Source organism: Microcaecilia unicolor, chromosome 2 (genome assembly GCF_901765095.1).
Source record: "Microcaecilia unicolor chromosome 2, aMicUni1.1, whole genome shotgun sequence".
Lineage (NCBI taxonomy): Eukaryota > Metazoa > Chordata > Amphibia > Gymnophiona > Siphonopidae > Microcaecilia > Microcaecilia unicolor.
Window position 1 is genome coordinate 354,424,819 of NC_044032.1, and position 25,443 is coordinate 354,450,261.

Consider the following 25,443-nt stretch of genomic DNA (forward strand, 5'->3'; position numbering starts at 1 on the left):
GAGGGGGCAGGGGACAGAGGAGCATGGATGGGCATGGATTGGGAGGGCAGGGCTCAGGGAGAGAAGGGAATTGCTGGATAGGGATGAATGGAGGGGGCAGGGGACAGATGTGCATGGATGGATATGGATTGCAGGGCAGGGCTCAGGGAGAGAGGAGAAACTGCTGGACATAAAGGGGAGGGAAGAGAGATGAAGGAGATGAAATGAGGGAAAAGGAAAAGAGGAGAAAAATTGCACATGGATGAAGAAAATAGGCAGAAGCTGAGGACCAGAAATGAAGAAGAAAGGAAAGAAATAAATGAAAAGGAAGCCCTGGAAACGGAGTTAAGAAGACAGATAGCCGCAGAATCAGATACTGGGCCAGCATGATCAGAAAAAGAAAGTCACCAGACAACAAAGGTAGGAAAAAATCATTTTATTTTCATTTTAGCGTTTGGAATATGTCCACTTTGAGAATTTACATCTGCTATCTTATTTTGCAATGTATAGCAATTTGTTTCTAAGAATATTGCTGACAATTCCTGTCAGTGTGGTAAGTGGTGAGCGATCATTTTCACCGGGGGGGGGGGGGGGGGGGCGCCAACTGATAGTCTGCAGGGGGGCGCCAGAGACCCTTGGCACGGCCCTGATGGGCCCTCAGATATCAGTGTTTGTAGCAACTTTATCCCTTATTATCCATAGTGGTCCTACAAAATCTTTGTAATTTGTTATAAGTCAGATTTCTACAAAGTAAACTGCAGAATCTTCAGATGACACAAACTTTTCTAGCGCACTTGATGGCAAATATTAAATTGGCAGTCTGATCATCCCCCTGATCTCCTTACCATGACCCCCCCGACCCAAATCTGTTTTTAAAACAGAAGCCCCATCACATTAGACACCAAGGAGCTCCCCAGGGAAGTCCTGGAGGAGAATGGGGATTCTGGAGAGGTTTGGGGGAGGGGCAACGAGGGGTGGAGCTTGAGATTGTGTAGGGGCTTATGCTTTAAAGATGGATCAGTGGAGTTGGAGACCAGAGGGAGATCATGGTAAGGATATGGGGGGGGGGGGGGGGTGATTGGATGCAGGGCAGGTGATTGGAATGGGGATTTTGAAGAGCTGCTGCTGAGTAGCAGGCTGCTTTAGCCAATCTTATGACCTTCTTTCAACATGGGCGGGATGCAGCTGCAGGGAGGCCCTGGGGGATTGACTGAAGCAACCTGCTATTGCTAAGAGTGCCAGCACTGTGCAGATTGTGGCAAAAAGAACTTTTAAAAGAAGAGAAGAAGTACTGGATTGTGGATGGCGGTGGAAGACACCAATGCGTGAGATTGGACCCCTTAAGTGTGTGAGCTGTAGAAGGGGCTAAATGCGTGTGACTTGGTATATCTGTTGAAAAGGAGGAGGGGAGGAAAATTTAGTACTTCAGCCTTTTACTTGTAATGAAGCAGCATGTAACGAGGTACAAGTACTTAAAACTGGCTTAGATAATACTTCATTACGAGTAAAAGTGCTCATGCTTGTCTTGTACTCGGAAACAAGTAAAAGTAATGAAATGTTTACTTAAGTATTGTAACGCATTACTTTTATATCATTACTATACAACACTGGAACTGAAACATTTGTTAAACAATTCTGCCTTATCTTTATCAGCTTCTACATATTCCTCCCCTTTACCTTTGAGTCTCACAATGCCACTTGTGTACTTCCTTCTATCACTAACATATCTAAAAATTGTCTCCCCCCCCCCCCCTCCTACTTTATCACATTGGCTATTTATTTCTTCCATTTGCATCTGTGGTTTCATGACTACTCTACCAGCTTCTCTTAGCTTTTCCAGATATAGTTGTCTGTTGTCCTCGTCCTGCGATCTCTAGTAGTTTATGAAGGGTAACCTCTTTTTCCTTGCAGAGTGGCAGAGTAGCCTAGTGGTTAGTGCAGCAGCCTTTGATCCTGGGGAACTGGGTTCAGTTCTCACTGCAACTCCTTGTGATTTTGGGCATGTCACCTAACCCTCCATTGCCCCAGGTACAAATAAATACCTGTATATATAATGTAAACCACTTTGAATGTAGTTGCAAAACCCACAGAAAGGCAGTATATCAAGTCCCCTTCCAGCTACTATTTTTGAGAACCAAAGTGGAGTTCTTTTCCTCTTACTTTTATTTGCTTTCCTTACAAAATGTTTTTTTGCCCTTACAATAGCTCCTTTCAGTTTTGCCCACTGCTTTTCTACTTCTTCCAGATGTTCCCATCCAGACAACTCCTTGAAGTAACCCATCTAAACAGATTTAGTTTTTTGACATCTAGAAACTATTTTTGAATGAACCCCCTCCACACCTATCTTAATATTTAACCACACCATCCAGAGATCACTAGATGCTAGCAGAACACCCACTATAACATCAGAAACACTCTCCTCATTCGTAAGCACAAAGTCCAGTCATGGCCCCATCCTGCATGGATTCCATTGCCATCTACTGGAATAGTTCTCCCTGTAGAGAATCCAGGATCTCCCTACTTCTAGAAGAAGATGATTTGGAAATGGGAACAAGTGAGGTGATTAAATATGAAGATGACACAAAACTATTCAAAGTTGTTAAAACACATGCAGACTGAGAAATTGCGGGAAGATCTTAGGAAACTGGAAGACTGGGCATCCAAATTTTAGGAGTACAAAGACTAGGGGAAACTCCATGAAGTTACATGATAATACTTTTAAAACAAATAGGGGAATAGTTAAGCTCTAGAATTTGTTGCTAGATGATGTGGTAACAGCAGTTAGAATATCTAGATTTTTAAAAGTTCCTTCAGGACAAGTTCCTGGAGGAAAAGTCCATAATCTGCTATTAAAATAGACATAGGGATTGGTAGCATGGAATGTTGCTACTTTTTGGGATCTGCCAGATACTTGTGACCTGGCTTGGCCACTATTGGAAGCAGGATACTGGGCTAGATGGACGATCAGGCTATTTTTATGTTTTTATGATCAATTCTTTTTTGGTGTTTTTCTCTTTTACCATTATGTCTGGCTTCCTTGCATCCTGTCTTTTATCTGTTTGTGCGCCTGGCCTGGTAGAATCTTCTGACTCCGTTTGAGCTTTCAACTCAACTGCAGCTTGCTTGGGGCAGGAAGGCACCCATGCATGTATGGTGGGGGCACTGTCTCAAAAATTTAAAGTGACAGCACACTTGGCAGTGTCTTCACCGGGCTCCGTAGATGATGTCGCCCACATGTGAGAATATACACCTGCTGTCCTTGGAGGACAACTGCTACAGGTAAGTAACTTAGCTTTTTGGTTTTTCATATGTTTAAACCAACTACCTGCATTGCTGTAGTTCAGAGAGCAGTTCAGAAGTTCTGAGAACTCATTTATTTTTATGTTATAAAACAATACAAGATATATGCTGCCATCGCTTCACGTGAGCAGAAAGTGAAAAACTATGGGGTTCTGTCATATTTAAACACTCTTGTCCACTTATTTTAACTATTAACAACAGATAAATGAAAACCTCTTACTGGAGGTGACCTCATTGAGGCGGAACATACAGTCGCTGTCAGAATCCAAGAAAGAGATGAAGACTGAGAACAATCATCTTGATGAACGAATCAAAGGTCTTGAAATAGAGAGACAGCAGCTTCTCTCTCAAAAAGAGCTGTTGCTGCAATCCTTAAAAACATGGCGGAGATGGAATACAGTCAAAGCCTGGGACCAATCAGAGAGGTACTTTAATACACAGAACAAGACTGTAAATGCGCTACCTGCTGTTGAGTCATATCATTTAAGTTTGGTATAAGTCACTCTGGGCTATTAATATTTCATTGTTATTGATCTAATATATGATTAGAGTGAAAACAGCATACATCTGGAAAATAGGGACTTAATTTTTCTTTAACTCTTAAATTAGTCACCTTTATTTCTATTGAGCTCCTGTTACTCTATCTTATCCATTTATATGTTCCACCTCCCCTTACACTCTATGCTGTCTACTAAGATGTTTTAATGTGCATTGTGTTGACATTGTAAGTAGGATACTATCCAGCTCATTTTTGAAAGAGAAGGGCGACCATCTTTCAACTCAAATCGGGAGATGGGCGCCCTTCTCTCAGGGGCGCCAGAATTGGCATAATCGAAAGCCGATTTTGGGCGTCCCCAACTGCTTTCCGTCACCGGGATGGCCAAAGTTCCCGGGGGCGTGTCAGAAGGGTAGCTAAGGCGGGACAGGGGCATGCCGGGGCGTGGTTAAGAGATGGCCGGCTTCGGCTGATAATGGAAAAAAAATGGGCATCCCTGGTGAGAATTTGGTCCACTTTTTTTGGTCCCTTTTTTTTAGGTCCAAGTCACAAAAAAGTGCCCGAACTGCCCAAATGACCACCGCAGGGAATCGAGGATGACCTCCCCTGACTCCCCCAGTGGTCACTAACCCCCTCCCACCCTCAAAAAAAAAACACTTTAAAAACTTTTTTTGCCAGCCTCGAATGTCATACTCAGGTCCATCACAGCAGTATACAGGTCCCTGGAGCAGTTTTAGTGGGTGCAGTGCACTACAGGCAGGCGGACCCAGGCCCACCCCCCCCTACCTGTTACACTTGTGGTGGAAAATGGGAGCCCTTCAAAACCCACCCGAAGCCCACTGTAACCACATGTAGGTGCCCCCCTTCACCCCTTAGGGCTATGGTAGTGGTGTATAGTTGTGGGGAGTGGGTTTTGGGGGGCTCAGCACCCAAGGTAAGGGAGCTATGCATCTGGGACCAATTTGCAAAGTCCACTGTAGTGCCCCCTAGGGTGCCCGGTTGGTGCCCTGGTATGTGAGGGGGACCAGTGCACTACGAATCCTGGCCCCTCCCACAACCAAATGCCTTGGATTGGTTTGTTTTTGAGATGGGCGCCATCGGTTTCCATTATGGGGGAAAACTGAGGTCGCCCATCTCTAAATCTGGCGATCTCAGCATTTAGGTCGAGATTTGGGCGCTCCCAACCATTTTTTTGAAATGAAAGATGGACGCCCATCTCATTCGAAAATACGGTTGGCCCCGCCCCTTCGCCGCGCCGTCCTCGGAGATGGGCGCCCTTAGCGATGGGTGTCCCTGTTCGAAAATGCCCCTCCACGCCACTATTGTGTATTATTATTTGAATATATTTGCTGCAATAATTGCCCATTGCCTATATTTGGCTTACTAGTGTTGTCACCACCTTGGGTGAATTTATTCACAAAGGCAATAAATATATCCTAATAAATAAATAAATATAGATGGCTGGGATGCAGAGATTGCTTTCCAAGAGGCATGGTCAGGGCAGGCCAATAATTTATACACAGTGTCACTACTAGGTGTGCCTTAGCATGTGTATTCTGGTCCTGAGATGGGGAGTAGTAGCTGACAGGGAGTTCTCACTTAGGTATGGCTGATACAGTGAGGGACCTGTAGCCATCCTGCTATTTTTACTCCCTCCTGATTCAGTCTAACTCAGCCTTGTGGGAGGCTTTCCTAAGTACCACACTCTCCAGCAATTCCCAGAAAAGCTTCTGTGGGGGGAAGACAGATTACACTGCCTCCTAGATGATGGTGCAAGTAAAAACATGAATTCTGATATAACTAGCACTCTGGAAATTATGGAATTTGTAAAAATCACACTCACGTTCTTTGATTTATGGAAGCAGTGAATGCAAATAGATCTCATACATATTCATTGTGGAAATCCTGAAAACCAGGCAGGGTTGTAGACCTCGAGGACTGAACATAAGCGTTGCCATTCTGGGACAGACTGAAGGCAAGCCCAGTATCCTGTTTCCAACAGTGACCAATCCAGGTCACAAGTACCTGACAAGATCCCAGAACAGTAAAATAGATTTTATGCTGCTTATCCTAGAAATAAGCAGTGGATTTCCCCAAGTCTATCTTAATAATGGTTTATGGATTTTTCTTTTAGGAAATTATCCAAACCTTTTTAAAATCCTGCTAAGCTAACTGCTTTTACCATATTCTCTGGCAATGAATCCCAGAGTTTTAATTACATGCATGAAGAAGTATGTTCTCCAATTTGTTTTAAATGTACTACTTAGCTTCATTGCATGCCCCCTAGTCCTAGTATTTTAGGAAAGAGTAAACAAATGTAATGCAAGCCGACCTGACTGGAGCTTCCCAAGGGCAGTCTCTGTCAGTCCCTTATGTGGCGCTCAGTGCCTCCACCTGGGGAAGAAAAGTGCTGATAGAGTGGGATCGGAGGTGTAGCTAGGTGGGTCGCCAGGGGATCGACTGCTCCCCCAAACAGACTTCCGATGACACCAGGCACCTATTTTTCACATGATATGTCACATTTAAAATATACACTGGCACCGTTAGCAGTCCAATCTCCGCTTCCCCCGCGACCTTGACCTGGCTACGCTTCTGAGTGGGATTACCCTCTTCTCCCCTCCCCCAGGAACAATAATAAAAAATGCTGTGAACAGGGCTGGCTAGTAAATTAAATAAGTTTTCTTTAACTATTTATATGAATCTAGGCATATATGCCATTATTTAGTCTTTATACACCATATCCCTAGAGCCTGTTGGTCTTGACCTTCTTTAGCACGCACTAACATAGTAACATAGTAAGTGACGGCAGATAAAGACCTGAATGGTCCATTCAGTCTGCCCAACAGTCACATTCATTATCAATTCAAGATTAAATCAACAATGAACGTGATGTTATTTACGTTATCATCATGGTCTTCCTTTGGTGTTTCCGGGACATAGAGCATACAAGTCTGCCCGGCTCTGTCCAACTACTGGAGTTGCCGTCAAAGCCCACTCCAGCCTATCCAAATCTGTCTTCTCATTTGCAGAACAAAGACTGTAAAAGTCTGCCCAGCGCTGTCCTCACATTCCAAACCACTGGAGTTTCCGTCAAAGCTCTCTACAGCCCACTCTATACCGGATTACCATATGCGGGGCTCAGACCGTACAACCCAGCCCAGCACCGGCCTTAATTGATGCAGCTCAAGTTGCCTTCTAAGTACCACTTCACATGCAAGCACATATGCAACCCTTTGAGTTTTGTTTTTTTATATCATTTATTTTCTAATTAGATATCCTCTCACAAAAAAAGCAAATTTAATGACAACCTTTTAAACCGGATACTATTTCAATATGTACCCTCTGGCATCAACAGTCATTCTTGGGCTCAGGTATTCAAGGATGACTTGGTCCCTCCCACACTGTTCAGTCCCTATTAGTCTGGCTTGCCCTGGTAGGAGTTGTATTTGCTAAGAGGTGAGAAGCTGATAAGCAAGACCAGGAGATGGACCTTGGGGTGATAGTGTTAGAGGATCTTAAGGCAGCAAAACAATGTGATAAGGCAGTTGCTGTAGCCAGATGGATACTGGGTTGCATAGAAAAAGGCATATCTAGTAGAAGAAATTTGTTAATGCCTTTGTATAATTCATTAGGTGAAGCCTCATTTGGAGTATTATGTTCAGTTTTGGAGGCTGTATCTCACTAAGGACATTAAAAAAAAACTTGAGGCAGTTCAAAGGAAAGTGATAAAAATGATATGGGGCTTGTACCAAAAGATGTATGAGAAGAGAACTGAAGATCTCAATATGTATACCCTAGAGGAAAGGATTGATAGGGGGGGGTATGATACAGATATTTAGGGCCCCTTTTACCAAGCTACGGCAAAAGGGGGCCTGCGATGGTGTCGGCACGTGTGTTTCATGTACACCAAGGCCCCCTTTTACCGCAGAAGGTAAAAGGGAAGTCTCTCTTTCCCGCAGGAAATGGCTGTGTGGCAAGTAAAGTACTTGCCACGAGGCCATTTCACGGGGGAGCCCTTACCGCCACCCATTACTGCAGATCGCAAGGCTTTGTTCTGTTTCCGTGAGTCTGACGTCCTGCACATTGTACGTGCAGCAGGACGTCAGACTCAGAAGAAACCAAACGCAGGAAGAAGACTTTGGCTGGCGGGGGTTGGGTCGCCCGCCAGCAAAGGTACAGACGGCGACGGATGGCGGGCGGATCGAGAGGGGGGGGTCAAACTTGTTGGAGGTGGTGCTGGTGGCAGCAGGCGGTGTCGGCAATGGCGGCGGGGGGGGGGGGGGGGGGGGGTTGGCAGCGCCGGGGGGGGGCTAAAATATGCCCCCTCACCTCGGCTCTTGCCCCTCCTACCATTGAAGTCCAGATACGCACCCGATTGAGAGGGCAGATGATGAACAGTAGGGGGGGAGTTAGGGACAGGGACATAAAGGGAAGATGTCATACAGAACGGATAAGGACACAGAGAAAAGATGGAGGACAGAGAAGAAATGTCAAAAGGACAGGAGACCCTGGAAAGAGAGTTACATAAAAACAGAGAAAAGCAGAAAACACACTGGGACCAAAACAATGCTCCGACGACAAAGGTATAAAAAATATTTTTCTTATAATTTATTAATTGTAATATGTCATCTTTGGGAAAAACATATCTCTGATATCTTGCATTTTAATTTCAATTTCTATTACTATGACAGGGTTTCTATGTAGGTCTTGCAGTGTGTTTGCTTTTTGCAGGGTGTGTTTGCTGGAGCTCTGAAGGATTCCTCCTCCTGCCGTAGTCTCCAATACCTTGGTAGAGATGGTGTTATAGGGGGCCCATCTTCATTTTCCTGCTTGGGGCCCCATTCAGTCATAGCTATGCCACTGCCCTCACCTCTTGTCCACTCCCATTGTTCCACTAATATAGAACATAAAGGACATACGCACTGAAGCAGACTTGAAGCAATTTAGAGAAAGGTGACAATAATGGTATGGGGTTTGCACCGAAAGACATATAAGAAGAGACTTGATGACCTCAATATGTATACCATAGAAGAAAGGAGGGATATGGGTTATATGATACAGACATTTAAATACTTGAAAGTTATTAACATACAAACAAATATTTTCCAGAGATGGGAAAGCAGCAGAACTAGAGGACATGAATTGAGGATGTAGGGTGGTAAACGTAGGAGTAATATCAGAAAATACTTTTTTTATGGAGAGGGTGGTGGATGCCTAGAATAGCCTCCTGGTGGTTTATGGTAGAGACAAAAACAGTGACACAATTTTAAAAATGCATGCGATAAACATAGAGAGTCCCTATATGGAAAGAGGATGAAATCAAAACAACACTTAAATGACCTCATGGCTGGTGTGTTATGATTGACAGAAGTAGTGCTTTGACAGCTACTCTAAAAGTTGGGAAGTAAGGCCAGTAATAGGCGTACTTCTACTGTTTGTATCTCAAAAATGGCAAGACAAATCAACATGGGCTGGAGTGTGTTTCAACAGTAACTCCAGTAGTTGGGAAGTAAGGCTAGTGCTGGGCAGACTTCTATGGTGTGTTCTAAAAATGGCAAAGACAGGCCAGGATCAAGTATGCATATTTTATATCACATTCATATAATCTGGTATGAGCGTGGGTGTTATGTTTCTCTAGTGGCATGGTGTTGTGATTTTAGGGCATCATATAGAACTACCTTTATGTGATAGGCATGGTAACAAATTGCCAACTGCCCTGGTGTGATGCCAGTATTCAATCATGAAGGAGAGTAACCTGCACAGGGTGGCAGGTGTGGCTCTGGCCGCCTTGTTGGGAAGAGTGGATGGACCGTGCATATTCTCTATTTGCCATCATTGACTGTTACTGTGTTAATATTCCTCAACCCATAATTTGAATTTAGTGCTGGCGAAAGGGTGGAGACACCCTAGGCAAACCTTCAGCCTTGTACCCTCTTCCAGTTTTTTCTTTATGCCCCTTGACCCCCTACCCCCCAGGATTTACAGAATTAAACTCAATAATCATGCTTATCACAACAACACTCATCCAAGAACACTCATCACACAGATAAGCATCAACTTTGTTATATATGTACACATTTATTTATTTATTTATTTGGATTTTGCTCACACCTTTTTCAGTAGTAGCTCAATGTGAGTTACATTCAGGTAGTCTGGATATTTCTCTGTCCCAGGAGGGCTCACAATCTAAGTTTGTACCTGAGGCAATGGAGGGTTAAGTGGCTTGCCCGAGATCACAAGGAGACGCAGTGGGATTTAAACTGGCCACCTCTGGATTGCAAGACCAGTGCTCTATCCACTAGGCCACTCCTCCACTCCATGTGGCATGGATGGGCAGACTGGATAGTCCATATGGTCTTTATATGCCTACATTAGTCAATGTTTCCATGTATTGAGGACACCTTAAAAAACTTTCTATCTAGATAAATACACATCAATCCAGGTAGATATTTTAAAATTAGACAGCAAAAAAGCACACTCCTCGGGTCCGACGTTGAAGTGTTTTAAGGAGGATTACTTTGAACTTCACTTTCTATCAAAGAGTATACTATTTTGACCCCTGAGGCAGGCACATTTCTGCGCTGAAACATGTCCCATGTCGGGTCTTTGGCATTAAAGATCTCTACATTGTGCCTGTCTTGAGGGCTCCTTTGTGCTTTTTTTTTTTTTTTTTTTGCTGTCTCCTTTTGTGTATTTTTGAACCCTCTCTTCTGTTATTTGGCTATTTTACAATTGGCTTCCCTTCCTATAGTAGAAGTACATCATGGGCGTAGACTGGGGGGGGCGAGGGGGGGCTTTGCCCCCCCAAACGACGACGACCCGCAGCGGCGAACGGGTCGCCGGCAGTAGTAAAGGCAGCAAGTAGCAGACAGGCTCGACTCCGCTTTCCTGCTCTCTCTGCGTCTCGCCCGAAAGGAAATGACATCAGAGGAAGGCGGGACGCAGAGAGAGCAGGAAAGCGGAGTCGAGCCTGTCTGCTACTTGCTGCCTTTACTACTGCCGGCCGCCCGTTCGCCGCTTCAACTTCGGTACCAGGGGCTGTTGGTAGTGGCACTGCAGCGATTACAACAGTCTGCTTCGGAGCCTCAGCCTTCCCTGCCACACGTCCCGCCTATGCGGAACAGGAAGTTGTACCAGAGGAGGCGGGACGTGTAGCAGGGAAGTCCAAAGCAGACTGCTGTTATTGCTGGCTGGCTGCAGTGCCGCTACCGGCAGCGATCAATGCAAGTGAGTGAGGAGGAAGGAAAAAGGAGAGACGCTGGAACCGGGATGGGGGGGGGGGGGGGCGAGAAAAGGAGAAAAATGGAGGTACTGTTCAGCTGCACCTTTGGGAGGAGCGAGGTGATGGAACCATGTGGGTAGGGGTGAATGGAGGGCAGAAGGAGGATCTACAGGATGGAGGGAGAGAGGTGCAGGTCTGCTGTGCTGGATATTTTTTTTTTGGGGGGGGGGGATGATGAACAGAGGAAGAGGTGATGGATTGGGGGGGAGAAGGGATTGTTAGATGTGGATTAGCTGGTAGGAGGGAAGAAGGGAGAATGGATGGTAGGAGGAAGGGAAGAGAAAAGAGAGTGTCAGGGAGACAGAGAAGCGAGATTGTGGTCATTGAGGGAGCATAGAGACAGGGACACAAAGGGACAATGCTGGACAGAGAGGGGATAAGGGCATACAGGGACAATGCTGGGAGAGAAAAAGGGATATTGGAAGATGATGGACATAGGGTGAGTAAGAAGACAGGGGAGATGCTGGAAATGGGGAGGTAAGAAAATGATGGGGGGGTGTGCTAGACATTGTATGGGGATGGGGACAAAGAGGGGATATGCTGGACATAGGAGAAATAATGATATAATGGAGAAGCTGACATGGAAGGGAAGGGGACATGGAGGGATGCTGGATTGAAGTAAGGGAAGGAGGATATGCTGGACAGAAGAGGGTGAGAGAAAGAGAATATACTGGTCAGAGGAGTGAAAATAGGGAGAGAGGGTGCGGTATAGAAAGGAGGAAATAGAAAGAGAGGGTGCTGGAAGAGGGGAGAATTAACAAAAAACACAGGAATAACAGGATGAAGATTGGGGTGAGGGACACGTTGAGGGCAGATACTGAAACTCGAGGAAGGGTAGAGACAGGGCTACTGCATAAAGAAGGCACTGCATAAAACAGAAGACACTGGGACCAAAGCGAATAGAAAAACTAAATGATGAGACAACAAAGGTAGAAAAAAGTATTTTATTCAGAATTTATTAATTGGAATATGTCAGCTTTTGGAAATGTGTATCTGTGATATTTTGCATGTAAGTTTCAATTTTTCTGGTATTGCTGCATGCTGAGTCTGTCCTTGGAATTAGTGCTGTTATGGTTTAGTAAGAATATGAGTGTGTTTTTGTACAAGTTTGTGTATAGTGTTTTGCAGTGGAGAGATTGTGTGTTGGCCTTACTGAGGTGGCACCAAAACATCAGAAAGGGTGTAGAGCCTAAATCACGACACACTACCTCTTGAAGGATCTACATATAGAGCCTATGCATTTCTAAGGTCAACACTGGTATGGTATGGGAAAGGGGGGTCAGGAAATACTACTGGAGATGAAGAGGGAGTGCTGGGTAAGGAGGAAAGAAGGAAGGAAGGGAGAAAGAGCTGGCTTGATATCTCATACATATTCATTATGGTTATTCCCCCAAAAAGCCAGCTTTTTCCCTTCCTTCCTCCATATTAGCATATTCATTTGCATATGTATATATGCAAATGAATATGCTAATATGCTCCGCCCCATCCCTTGCCCCCCCAAATAAAACAGTCAAACTACGCCTATGAAGTACATGCTGATGGTTCTTTGAGTTGCTGTCAGAACCTATTACTTTGTTTTCTCTGCAGATGCACTTTATCACCTGCATGGAAGCTGCTGTCTTGGCAGTTGCCTAGTTTGTCCAATGTTAAGCTTGCTCTGCTTGAACTCTTTGTTTTAGTAGCAGGAGTCCTGCTTTCTTTTCTCATGACCCATATGGCTGGTTTTCAGTGGCAGGCCCAGCCACCTATGTAGCTCTTTTTGTTCCTGAGCTCAGCCTGAACTGGACTGTGTATATGCTTACCTTCTTTTCTCTGCTGTGGCTGTGCTGTAAGTACTCCTGGCCTCCTTCCAATAGTGGAGGCTGGGTCTTGGACATTGCAATTGCCCGATCTCCTACCTTTGTAGATGCATAAAGCTTGAGCAAAATTCAGGAAGCTTGGTAGCCATGTAAAGAGAGCTCAATAATCCACAATTCATCACACATATTTTAATAGTGACCTCCTGTGGTCAGTCTTGAGGCGGTGGGGAATAAATGGTTATGTATGCTAGCTAATGCCATTTCAAATCTATATATTACATTTCAGCCATAATTTGTTATTTATCTGCTTTCAGACACTGCGATAAATGTATAGTCTTGCAAAACCAGTTGGAAAAACGAAAAAAAGAACTCAGATTCTACAAAAGAAATCATGGACAGAGGAAGACAGAGTTTCAGGATCACTCTTCAACTTCTCAGTCACCCAGAGAACAAAGTGCAAGAAGTCATAAAAAGAAGAGGGAGAAATCCTGTAAAATGGTAATTACTTTACCTACAAACTATTTTGTGGCAGTGGAATTATGAAACAGTCTCAAGTCATGTTCTGCTCTCTCTATTAATGCTGTCTTTTGTTTTGGCAAAATATGCACAACCAAGATAGTGACTGTCTCAGTCCCACACTTGGACTGGTGTGACTTGGCAATTGTTGCATAGCATGCTTTAGAATTAACTTATTGTAATGAATGTTCTGTTTTCAATAGGGCTTATATTTTTGCATTTCTATGTATAAACAGGGCTTTTGAAAATTGCCCAACACGTGTATTTATTTATTTAGATTTTGCTCACACCTTTTTCAAGTAGTAGCTCAATATCACTGGATATTTCTTTGTCCCAGGAGGGCTCACAATCTAAGTTTGTACCTGAGGCAATGGAGGGTTAAGTGACTTGCCCACGATCACAAGGAGCAGCAATGGGATTTGAACTGGCCACCTCTGGATTGCAAGACCAGTGCTCTAACCACTTGGCCACTCCTCCATTCCATGTGGCATGTATGGCAAATTCATTTATAAGTGTAGGTGCTTATTGGAAAGGCATTCCAGGTGGTGGCAGGCTTGGGGCAGAGAGTGTACTTATACAAATGCTTTTAAAATTCCAAAAATATATATGTAAGTTTCACAGAAAAAGGACCTGCACAAATGAGATGTATAGATTTGTGTATGTTCCTTTCCTGAGTCAGTTTGATCCTGCTGAAATTAAGCCAATATGCTTTCTTTGGAAAGTGCTTACTAATTTATAAAGGCCACATAAAACATCCAAACAGAAGTGCTACTGTAAACAGTGTTCTTCAAAAAAACACTACCAATAAATATCACAGATATTGCCTAACATTTAATTTTAATGTAATTTAATTCTGGCATTTATAATCCACTTAACCATCAAGTTCAAAGCAGAGAATAGGCTCACATTATAAGCAGGTACTATAAGAAGTTCTTTAATCAATGGAGAGAAGTAACTTTCGAGTTCTGGGGTAATCATATATGAAGTAATTTAAGGCTAGCTCCAAGTATACAGAGATTTGCTCTAAAATTCCTCTTGTACATCACTCAATATATCACTGAATATACCACTTAAAAAACAATTTTTACAATGAGTACAAAGAAACTTTTTATCATATCAGCACTTACCTAATCATGCCAACCTGAAAATTCTTGGAATCACCATTGATCGAAACCTTACTCTCGATGACCACGTGAAAAATATGACAAAAAAGATGTTCTGCTCCATGTGGAAACTTAAAAGAGTAAAACCTTTCTTCCCAAGATACATCTTCCGTACTCTGGTACAGTCAATGGTAATAAGTCATCTGGACTACTGCAACGCATTATACGCGGGCTGCAAAGAACAGACTATCAAAAAACTACAAACTGCCCAGAACACTGCCGCCAGACTCATATTTGGAAAAACTAAATATGAAAGTGCAAAACCCTTAAGAGAGAGGCTCCACTGGCTCCCACTTAGGGAACACATTACGTTCAAGATCTGCACGATTGTTCACAAAATCATTCACTCAGACGCCCCAACCTACATGCTAAACCTCGTAGACTTACCTCCAAGAAATGCCACAAGATCATCCCGCAAATTTCTCGGCCTGCACTTCCCCAGCTGTAAAGGACTAAAGTACAAACAGATGCATGCTACCACATCCTCGTACCTGGGCACGCAATTGTGGAATGCACTGCCTACAGACCTGAGAACTATCGACGAAACAATGATCTTTCGCAAATCTCTGAAGACATATCTCTTCACCAAGGCATACAATGAGAACTAATAGCCACACCAATTCACCCGACAACCCACTCAGTCAAGATAGCTCACCTAATATAACTACCTTAAGCAATCCTTTCCTTCCTCTTTCTACCCTTATTTAACCTCTGCACAATATTAAATGTAACTGTCACCTTGCAATGACAATGTTAACAAACTATGTAAGCCACATTGAGCCTGCAAAAAGGTGGGATAATGTGGGATACAAATGCAATAAATAAAAATAACTGCTCATATTTTATTTCAGAAAACCAACATGATCATGTTTCATAAGAACATAAGAATAGCCATACTGGGCCAGACCAATGGTCCACCTAGCCCAGTATCCTGATTCCAACAATGGCCAATCCAGGTCACAAGTACTTGGCAGAAACTCAAAAAGTAGTAACATTCCCAGTAACAGCTCTGCATCTGGGTTTCAACAAGCACTCATTCATTCTGCAATACAAAAATCACCCATTAGAAATGTACAAATACATTAACTAAACACAGGGGTTCTCAGCCCAGTCCTCGGAACACACTCAGCCAGTCAGGTTTTCATGATATCCACAATAAATATGTATGGGATAAATTTGCATGCACTACCACCATTCTGTGCAAATCAATCTCATGCATATTCATTGAGGGTATCCTGAAAACCTGACTGGCTGAGTGTGTCCCGAGGACTGGGTAGTGAAACCCTACCACCTCCAACTCTTGCCCACCATGAACAAATTTCAATATCCTCAAAACTCATTTATACTAAAAGACCTGATAAGACTGATGCTAAAAGATCTCATAAGAAAGCTCAAACTAAAGAAAAAATGGTCCACACTCTGGTATAACACTTCAATCAAGACTCAAAATTCTTATTTAAATTGGAAGGCCTGAAAATTAGCTGGGATACAGTCAGGCTCACAACTTATGGAAAAAGATAAGTTTATTCCATTTGATTTGTTAACTCAAAAATACAACCTACCTTACTCTGAACATTCAAATTGGTCCCACCTTACTCAGCTTCTTACCACTGTATTAAATAACTCTGAATTTAAACCTTCAAATTTTAGCTTTTCTCACTGGATTAACTTTCTACTTAGCTCAATAAAAATGGCTTCCAAAATCTATAGAAATCTTCAAGCAAAAGAACTCAACCCCAATAACTTAATAGAAAAAAAAAATGGGAAAAGACACTAGATATGTCCACTGATATAATAATAAACTGGACCAAACTATGGTCAAAATCCCTTAGGCCCACTATGTCCACAGCCATTACACTGTCTCATGTTTTTATACTCCACAAAGCATATTAGACACCTGCTAAACTACTTAAACTCTCTAAATCTTCCACTCCCAGCAATTTTCACTTTTGTATTGTTTACTTTGTTGTAACTATGAAAATTCAATTAAAAAATAAATACAAATACATTAACTTAACACAGAGGTTCTCAACCCAGTCCTCAGGACACACTCGGCCAGGTTTTCATGATATCCACAATGAATATGTATGAGATAAATTTGCATGCACTACCACCATTCTATGCAAATCCATCTCATGCATATTCATTGTGGGTATCCTGAAATCCCCTCAGCTACTACCTATCCAATTGCAAAAGTGCCTGCCTTTCAATACAAACATTCAAACCCACAGGGGGAAGGCATTGTAAGCAGTGTATCCAGTATTGTTTTCTATACATTAAAGACTGTACATGATCCCCACCCAAAGGAGAGAGTTTTACACAATCAATAATACACCAGCAAAAGTCAGTGGCAGAACGGGCATTATTCTCTAATGCAGGCCTTCTCAACCAAGTCCTCGGGGCACATCGAGTCCCACCGGGCGTCTTCTGCTACTGCATCTAGGAGGTTTTATGGAGGGAGGAGTAGTGCCCCCTATACCTACTCTAGGTGTAGGTACACTCCTGCTTCTCGGCAGCCTGCCCAGGCTCAACCCCAGCGCGCTCGTTCTCGTCAACAGCATGTGACTAAGGCCCATTCTGCTCCCCAGCAAAAGCAAGGGACGGGCTTTTGACTGGCTCCAGTTCAGCATAGCCTCAGTAAAAGTGACCATTCCAGATGACTCACCAGTAGGGGGAGGTTGATGTTTTTCACCGAAGGTGACCTCTCATAACCTCCGACCGGTCGGTTCTTCAAATAGTCCGGTTACGATACACTCTCAGTCTGGAATCCGAACCTCCAAATTGCCCACCGGGAGCTCAATCTTACAGTTCCCAGCACAAGCAGGTACTTGCAGAGGAACTCTCTGCCCTTCTACAGGCCAAGCGGTCGGACCCGTTCCACCAGGGGAAGAAGGGCTAGGATTCTATTTCAGGTACTTTCTTGTGCAAAAGAAAACAGGGGGGATGTGTCCCATCCTAGACCTAAGGGGCCTGAACAAATTTCTAGTTCGAGAAAAGTTCAGGATGATTTCCCTGGGCACCCTTCTTCCCATGATTCAAGAGAACAATTGGCTATGCTCTCTGGACTTAAAGGATGCTTACACACACATCTCGATACTTCCAGCTCACAGGAAGTATCTTCGATTTCGGCTGGGAACTCAGCATTTTCAGTACTGTGTGCTGCCTTTTGGTCTGGCGTCTGCACCCAGAGTATTCACAAAGTGTCTAGTGGTGGTCGCAGCGTCGCTACGCAGACTGGGAGTACATGTGTTCCCTTATCTCGATGATTGGCTGGTGAAGAGCACCTCGAAGGCAGGCGCTCAGCAGTCCATGTGCATAACTATTCAGGTGTTAGAACTACTGGGGTTCGTAATCAATTACCCCAAGTCCCATCTCACTCCGGTCCAAAAGTTGGAATTCATTGGAGCTACAGGTAAGTATCTTCACTATGTGGTATGTGTAAATTCTAAGTCACATAGTTGAAAAGGGGTATGGCCATGGGTGGGGCATGAGCGTCTGTAAAATCTTTGCATGTTATATAATACATCCACTCTGCGCCTGTTTTTTTCACATGGAATTTTCAAAAAGGGAATATAAATATAAAAACATGCATTTTATTATTCCTATGTACTTCACAATTACGCTAGGTTTTTAAGCCACAGTATTAGACATAATTTCTTTTCAATATTAAGATATCCTTTAAAAAATAGCGTCCAATGTGCAATGAGACATTCACATAAACATATGTGAATAAGTTGATATTGTTTTACTTTTTATGGTTTTATACTACTTCATATCGTTCGAGAACAATTACGTTCACTTTTTGATAACGCATTTTGGGGCCTTTTTTTAAAAATGACGACAACATTTTTTCTACCAATCATGGCTTAGTATATATGTGTCACTATACACAATACGTTCTTTAATTACATTAACGTTATACAAATAGTTGGTTTTCATGCACTTTTTCTTGTTTCTGTAATATAATTACATAATCACCAAGACATATTGTATTAACAATGCACGTTTATTTAGAGCTTTTCACGGAAGCAACATAAAATCTCTCTGATCAACTGTAGGATTTGTTTGCAGCATTCACAATTCACGTGCACTAGTCATATATTTTCTAGTAAAACTGGTTTTTGATAATTATGATACCCTACTTTTAAATATTATTCCGTAAATGTTTTGTTTTGATTTATTTACTCATATATAGACTAACGGAGTTTTTGATTAACAACAATTGTGTGCATATTTTCTTCGGTGTATAATATTACACTGCAACATCTGAGGTACTTTTAATTTTACAATTATTTATCTATTCATTCATTATTCTAATTCATTACCATGTTCTAGGATACATGTTCCTCTGATCCCATTCCTACCCACCTCCTTAACACCATCTCTCCTACTCTCACCCATTTTATCTGTCATATCCTCAATCTCTCTCTTTCCACTGCGACCGTTCCTGATGCCTTCAAACATGCTGTGGTCACACCGCTCCTGAAGAAGCCTTCACTTGACCCTACCTGTCCTTCCAACTATCGACCCATCTCCCTCCTCCCCTTCCTCTCCAAGTTACTTGAACGCGTCGTTCACCACCGCTGTCTTGACTTTCTCTCATCTCGTGCTGTTCTTGACCCATTCCATTCTGGCTTTCGCCCTCTTCATTCAACTGAAACTGCACTTACTAAAGTTTCCAACCACCTGTTCATGGCCAGATCCAAAGGTCTCTATTCTATCCTCATCCTTTTCGATCTATCCACTGCTTTTGACACTGTTGATCACAGCCTACTCCTTGACACGCTATCTTCATTTGGATTCCAGTGCTCTTCTTTCCTGGTTCTCCTCTTACCTCTCGCTTCGCACCTTTAGTGTACACTCTGGTAGATCCTCTTCCACTTCTATCCCTCTACCATTCGGTGTACCTCAGGTTTCTATTCTCGGTCCTCTCCTGTTCTCCATCTATACTTCTCTTCCCTTGGCTCTCTGATATCTTCCCATGGCTTTCAATACCATCTCTATGCTGATGACTCCCAAATCTACCTCTCTACCCCTGAAATCTCAACCAGCATCCAGACCAATGTCTCAGCCTACCTATCTGACATCGCTGCCTGGATATCTCAACGACATCTGAAACTTAACATGGCCAAAACCGAGCTCCTCATCTTTCCCCCTAAACCTACCTCTCCTCTCCCCCCTTCTCTATTTCAGTGGATGGCACTCTCATTCTCCCTGTCTCATCAGCTCGTAACCTTGGGTCATCTTTGACTCCTCTCTCTCCTTTTCTGCTCACATTCAACAGATTGCCAAAACCTGTCGTTTCTTTCTCTATAACATCAGCAAAATCCATCCCTTCATCTCTGAGCACTCTACCAAAATCCTTATCCACACTCTTATCACCTCTCATCTTAATTATTGTTACCTACTTCTCACCGGACTCCCTCTTAGCCATCTCTCTCATCTTCAATCAATCCAAAACTCTGCTGCACGAATCATTTTCCGCCAAAGTCACTATGCCCACATTAGTCCTCTCCTTAAGTTATTTCACTGGCTCCCTATCCATTTCCGTATTCAATTCAAACTTCTCCTATTGACCTATAAGTGCATTCTCTCTGCCGCTCCCCAGTACCTCTCCACTCTTGTCTCCCCCTATGTTCCTCCTCGAGTACTCCATTCTGTAGATAAATCTCTTATCCGCCCCTTTCTCCTCTACTGATAATTCAAGATTCAGTTCCTTTTATCTCGCTACACCTCACGCCTGGAATAGTCTTCCCGAGCCTGTACGTCTAGGCCCCGTCTTTAGCCGTTTTCAAGTCCAAACTCAAAACCCACCTCTTTACCACTGCTTTTGACTCCTAACTCACTTACCCTGTCCTTTATCCTCACCTCTTTATTCCCTTACCCTTAAATGTTCTGTCTGTTTACCTGTGTTATCTAGACTGTAAGCTCTTTGAGCAGGGACTGTCTTCTGTGTATGGTGTACAGCGCTGCGTATGCCTTATAGCGCTACAGAAATGATAAGTAGATAGATTTTTTTGTATACTTGTTCATTATGTGCATTTATGTATTTCTTTGTATAAATATTACATTTAATAATTTTTTCTGTTTGATTATAGTGATCCTTTCTATTATCTATGTATATATATATATATAAATTATTGTCTGTTTCTTTAAAAAAAAATGTATTTGTAAAGATACAATATTTATTTTATAAATTTAACAACATGTATATGTATGTCATACCATGCGTTTCATTTGTTCACTATTTGTTCACATTTTAAATGTTTATTCATATTATAAATGATTCGTTATATTTTATTCTCACTGATAATTCAAATGGTTTGTTCAATTTCACTATGTTTATTGATTAATAATTTTATTTTGTATTTATTTATTTTCAAACTACGAACAATATTCTCATATTTATTTTTTATGCAGATTGATCAAGACCCCTGAGGCAGGCCTTAGGGCCAATACACGGCCTTGTCGGGTTGGTTTTTAGTATTTCAACTAAAGTTTTTTTTGTACCCCTCCCTCGATTCGCCTCACTTCATTTTGCTTATGTCTCACGGTTTGTGAGGTTTTTTTTAATTTTTTTAATTTTTTATTCTTTATTTATTCAATGTTCAATTACATTCCGAAGATAAACTTTGTCAAGAAATATGTGAAAAGTTCCAAAGAAATATACATCATCATTATGGTTGTACCCATAAGATAGCAAAATTAATTCCTTTATACATAGTCCTCAAAAGTGGGAGGCTGACTTACGTAAACCTTATAAAAAGGATAAAGGCTACATTTAAAGAAACATATATTAAAAAAATAAAGCGTCGAGTGTGTTACATCTTCATATTTCAAAGTCCAACGTTAGATATCTATGGGGGGTTTGGAGCCCTTGCATTTAAGAAAGATGTAAGTTGAATTGGCTCAAAGAAATGGTATGTCTTATTTTCAAAAATATCACACATTTACATGGAAATCTCAGTTGGAATTTAGCCCCCAATTGTATTGTCTCTTGTCTCAGAAGTAAAATTTTCTTCCTCCTTTCTTGCGTAGTTCTGGATACATCCGGAAATATCTGCGTTTTCCTCCCCATAAAAGTTATTGATATCTGTCTTAAAATTGTCTCAATAATGCCTCTTATCTCATAAGGAAAACAAAAGACACCAATAATGTAGATCTAAATTCAATATCTTCTTGGGACTGTTCCAAAAGAGCAGAAACATCCAGATTTTCAGAAGCTTGAGTTGAGGTAATTGGTCTTTTGTTTTTAAACCACGATTAGGCAATAAATACAATTTTTGTATTGGGGGGAAATTATATTCAGAATATTTAAAGACATCTTTAAGAAACTTATTAAATAAATCTCTCAATGGGGTATATTTAAGAAAAGGAAAGTTCAAAACTCTCAGGTTTAAATTTCTTGCCCCATTCTCTAAGTTTTCAATTTTTCTGTGTACCAGGTCTGCATTCTGGAGAAGTTTATTTTCCTGTTCTTTTAACTGAGTTACAGAAAGTTCCACATTTTTTAAGTTTGTCCCTTGTGAGGCTAATTCAGTTTGAAAAGAATCAATTTTCACAGCATTTACATTCGAAGACATCACAAAATTAAGGCATGCCTTATGCAGTGATTCCACTGCCCCCCAGAGAGATTCCAACGTTACCGTTGATGGTTTCTTCAAAGGCAGGAGTTGTATCTCTGGGTCTGGCCGCATTACAGCCATTTGCTGCACGGCAGAGTGTTGCTCCAGGATATTTCCACTGCTGCCTTTGGGAGTGGAAGTGAGGCTCAGTTCTTCTGGAGTACTCTCCATTTGTGGCGCTTCCAAATCGCCGGGGGAATTCTCCTCTCCTCGTTGCATAGCCTCACTCTCCGGCTGTTGGGCGGGACTTCCCCCGGCGCTGTTTCCCACCTCGTGAGCCTGACGCGGACTTCGGGGGCTGAGTGAAACTTCACTCTCCAAGCCTGTGCTCCTCTCGGCTTCGGGCAACGGAACGCCCTGTGGTGTACAGAAATCGTGATGTCCCTAATCGGAGGTTGCCGTCGATTGGGGTCCTTCGAGAGTAAGGAGAAACCTCCTCTAACTTTCCCCTTTCTCTTAGGCATAATAATCCAAAGAAAAAGTTAAACAGGAAACTTTTCTCTCCGAGTGCGATATCCACATCTTAACTCGACACCATCTTGGATCAGACTCTTTGTGAGGTTTTTTTACCTCCTTTTTGTAGTTTATTTAGTTTTATGTGTAAATTCTAAGTCACATAGTTGAAAAGGGGGCATGGCCATGGGTGGGGCATGGGCGTCTGTGAAATCTTTGTGTGTTATGGAATACATCCACTCTGCGCCTGGATTTTCCACATGGAATTTTCAGGCACCATATATAGAATCTAGCCCATAGCCTATAGAACACCATAAGTCACACACATATCTCCTACAAGCTAGGCAAGCATTCTTATGCCAGCACATACACACATATATATCCAATCACACTAGTATTTTCTAAAGAAAAGAACATGCCTACTTCCTTTATAGGATAGGGCCCTACCAGGTGCCCTCTGGGAACTTAATTATAGGTGTATGGATACAGAATTACCTCCTATGCATGCACACGCACATTTTTATAAGTACACATGCAACTCTGCCCATTCTCTGCCCAGCCTACACTCCCAGAAACTCCTGGGTACAGTATTATTGCTGTTGTGTAACTTGTTGTAACCCATGCTGTACAACTATAATAACTGAAAGTAGTGAAATATAATCTTGAATATTGGACCATTTCTCCACCGTAGCTGGAAAAAAGGCTGAGGGGGTTGGGCTGGGAAATGGACATGTGGCAAAATTAAAACCAGCGCACGTCTGTTTAGAGCCTGAGCCTGTAACGCCACCCATTGACTTAGTGGTAAGGGCTCACGCGTTACCCATGCGGTAGCCATCCAGCGCACGCCAACTGCCGATTACCGCCAGGAACGCCCTCGCAGTAGAAAATAGAAAATTATTTTCTGCTATGGGTTTTCAGCGTTTGCCAAACTCGGAATTACCATCAGGCGCATGTACTAGCCAGGCGGTAATGACGATTTGATGTAAAGGGCCCCACAATACCTAAATTGAGGCATCCAGTTATAGAATTGCTCCCTGCGTGAGTTTTTTCACACCACGCGCATTCTTAAATGTTCTGTTAGTATATAACAGAGATCCATGGTTCTGACTACGTAAGATAGAGAAAGAGATGTGAAGAAGATAACTGGCATAGTCAAGAGCTAGACAGCTCAATTTTTGTTTATTTACTTTACCTTGCATCTTTATTTGTTAGGGCAGGAAGTTTAGCACTGAAAATATAAAACACAAGTGGGCAGAGTTGGTCAGAAAACAAGTACCCCCAAAAGGGTAAGTATCCAGTTTCTGTGGCTTTCATTTATATTGTAGTATGTGTATGTTACTGTTAAAGCACTGATTTGTGTAAAAGTGAGCAGCAGTGTACCATGTAGCCAGGGTCCGTGTTAGACATGCTGGAGCACAGTGCAGAAATTTGCAAAAGGCTCCCAAAGCCTGCCAGCAGACTGTGCCGCCTTCAATTTCGGGCAGGCTTGAGGCCCCTTCTGGTATGGGGGCCTAGGGCAAATGTCCTGTTTGTACCCTCTAACATCGGCCCTGAATGCAGCAATATTATTGGTCTTTAAATGATTTGCACATCAAGAATGTTTGGGATCTGCACAGCTAGCATTTGCTGATTTCACTTTTTCCATAACTTATTATCTATTTACATAATATATGTACATATGTGTAAGTGTTTATTGATAATAAATAAACCATTTCTCCTAGTACTCTCTTCTCCCCTTACCTGCCCTGGCTTCTCACTCTGTTTTATGTATTTTCTGTGCTGACAACTCCTCAGGTGCATAAATGTATGTATTTGATTCAGCTGGAAAAGATTCCAACCAATGGCACTTGCTCCATGAAAATGCTGATAAACACCAATTTTATGTACTTTCAGCGGACCCCTAATTCCGTTACACAACTTGTATTGGTATATTTGTGCTGTGCTGACATTCTGTGACTTGTTTGCGCAGAGTAACTGAGGCATCTGCAAAGATCATGTATCCATTATTCTCACAGGTCACATATCCTGCATGTGTCTCATTCCCTTTAGTCCCGTTGGAGTGTTTCAGCTCATATTCCCTAGTTCAGAATGTAACTTTTTAACCTTATAATCTCTACACACCCTTAGTCATTGTGAGTAAACTATTGACCCAACCCCCGGGTCAGAGATCTCCATTTTTTAAATACAGAAACCCCAAACTTGCTCGCTGCAACTTCTGTCCAGTAGCTTTGAAAGCAACGTTCTCTTTTCACCTGTATTCAACTCAAATATCTTCAGAGAGACTCAACATGCCTGTATTGATCTAGAATCTGTGCAGCTTTTACTATAAACATTCTTACAACTGTGGAGACTTCACTCTCACCCCCCCCCCCCCCAAGAAAGATGCTCTCCTATCCCAAAGAGTGAGAGTCACCACTACAATGACTGAAATTGAAGGCCAGTGAGTGAAGTTAAGTGGTGCATCTGGGGTATACATTTGTAAAGATCTACACCTTGTTTTGCTTTCTAAATGCTACTGAGACTCTAGGGCAATGATTCTCAACCTTTTTTCAGTTGGAACACACCAGATAGGTAATGTTCATTGTGCCAGGATCCTGTCACAAACCAGAACTGAGAGATCTAGAACTTGGGTCACAGGCACCTCTCATCAGTCTCTTAGAGTTGAGGATTGTAACCCAGTGGGTTAATTAAAAAAAAAAAAAAATTAAATACCTGTGGTCTGGGGCTGATGCTGGATTGAGGCTGTGGCAGGGCAGGTCCAGGCTGGAATGTTGCCACAGGTGCCGCATTTGTGGGTGCTGCGGGTCAGGAAGGCTTGGTTCTGCTCTGG

At 42.5% G+C, this 25,443-nt stretch overlaps 1 protein-coding gene across 2 annotated transcripts in view; it reads left to right on the plus strand.

Annotated features, from left to right (window-relative positions):
- Window positions 1–25,443, plus strand: part of LOC115463743 (TNFAIP3-interacting protein 3-like) — a 152,224-nt gene that overhangs the window by 89,015 nt on the left and 37,766 nt on the right. For both annotated transcript variants that reach the window (XM_030194486.1, XM_030194487.1), the window contains exons 7-9: window positions 3,481–3,704; window positions 13,171–13,354; window positions 23,826–23,899. In XM_030194486.1, coding sequence (XP_030050346.1) covers window positions 3,481–3,704; window positions 13,171–13,354; window positions 23,826–23,899 — 482 coding nt within the window. The remainder of the gene's footprint in view (window positions 1–3,480; window positions 3,705–13,170; window positions 13,355–23,825; window positions 23,900–25,443) is intronic.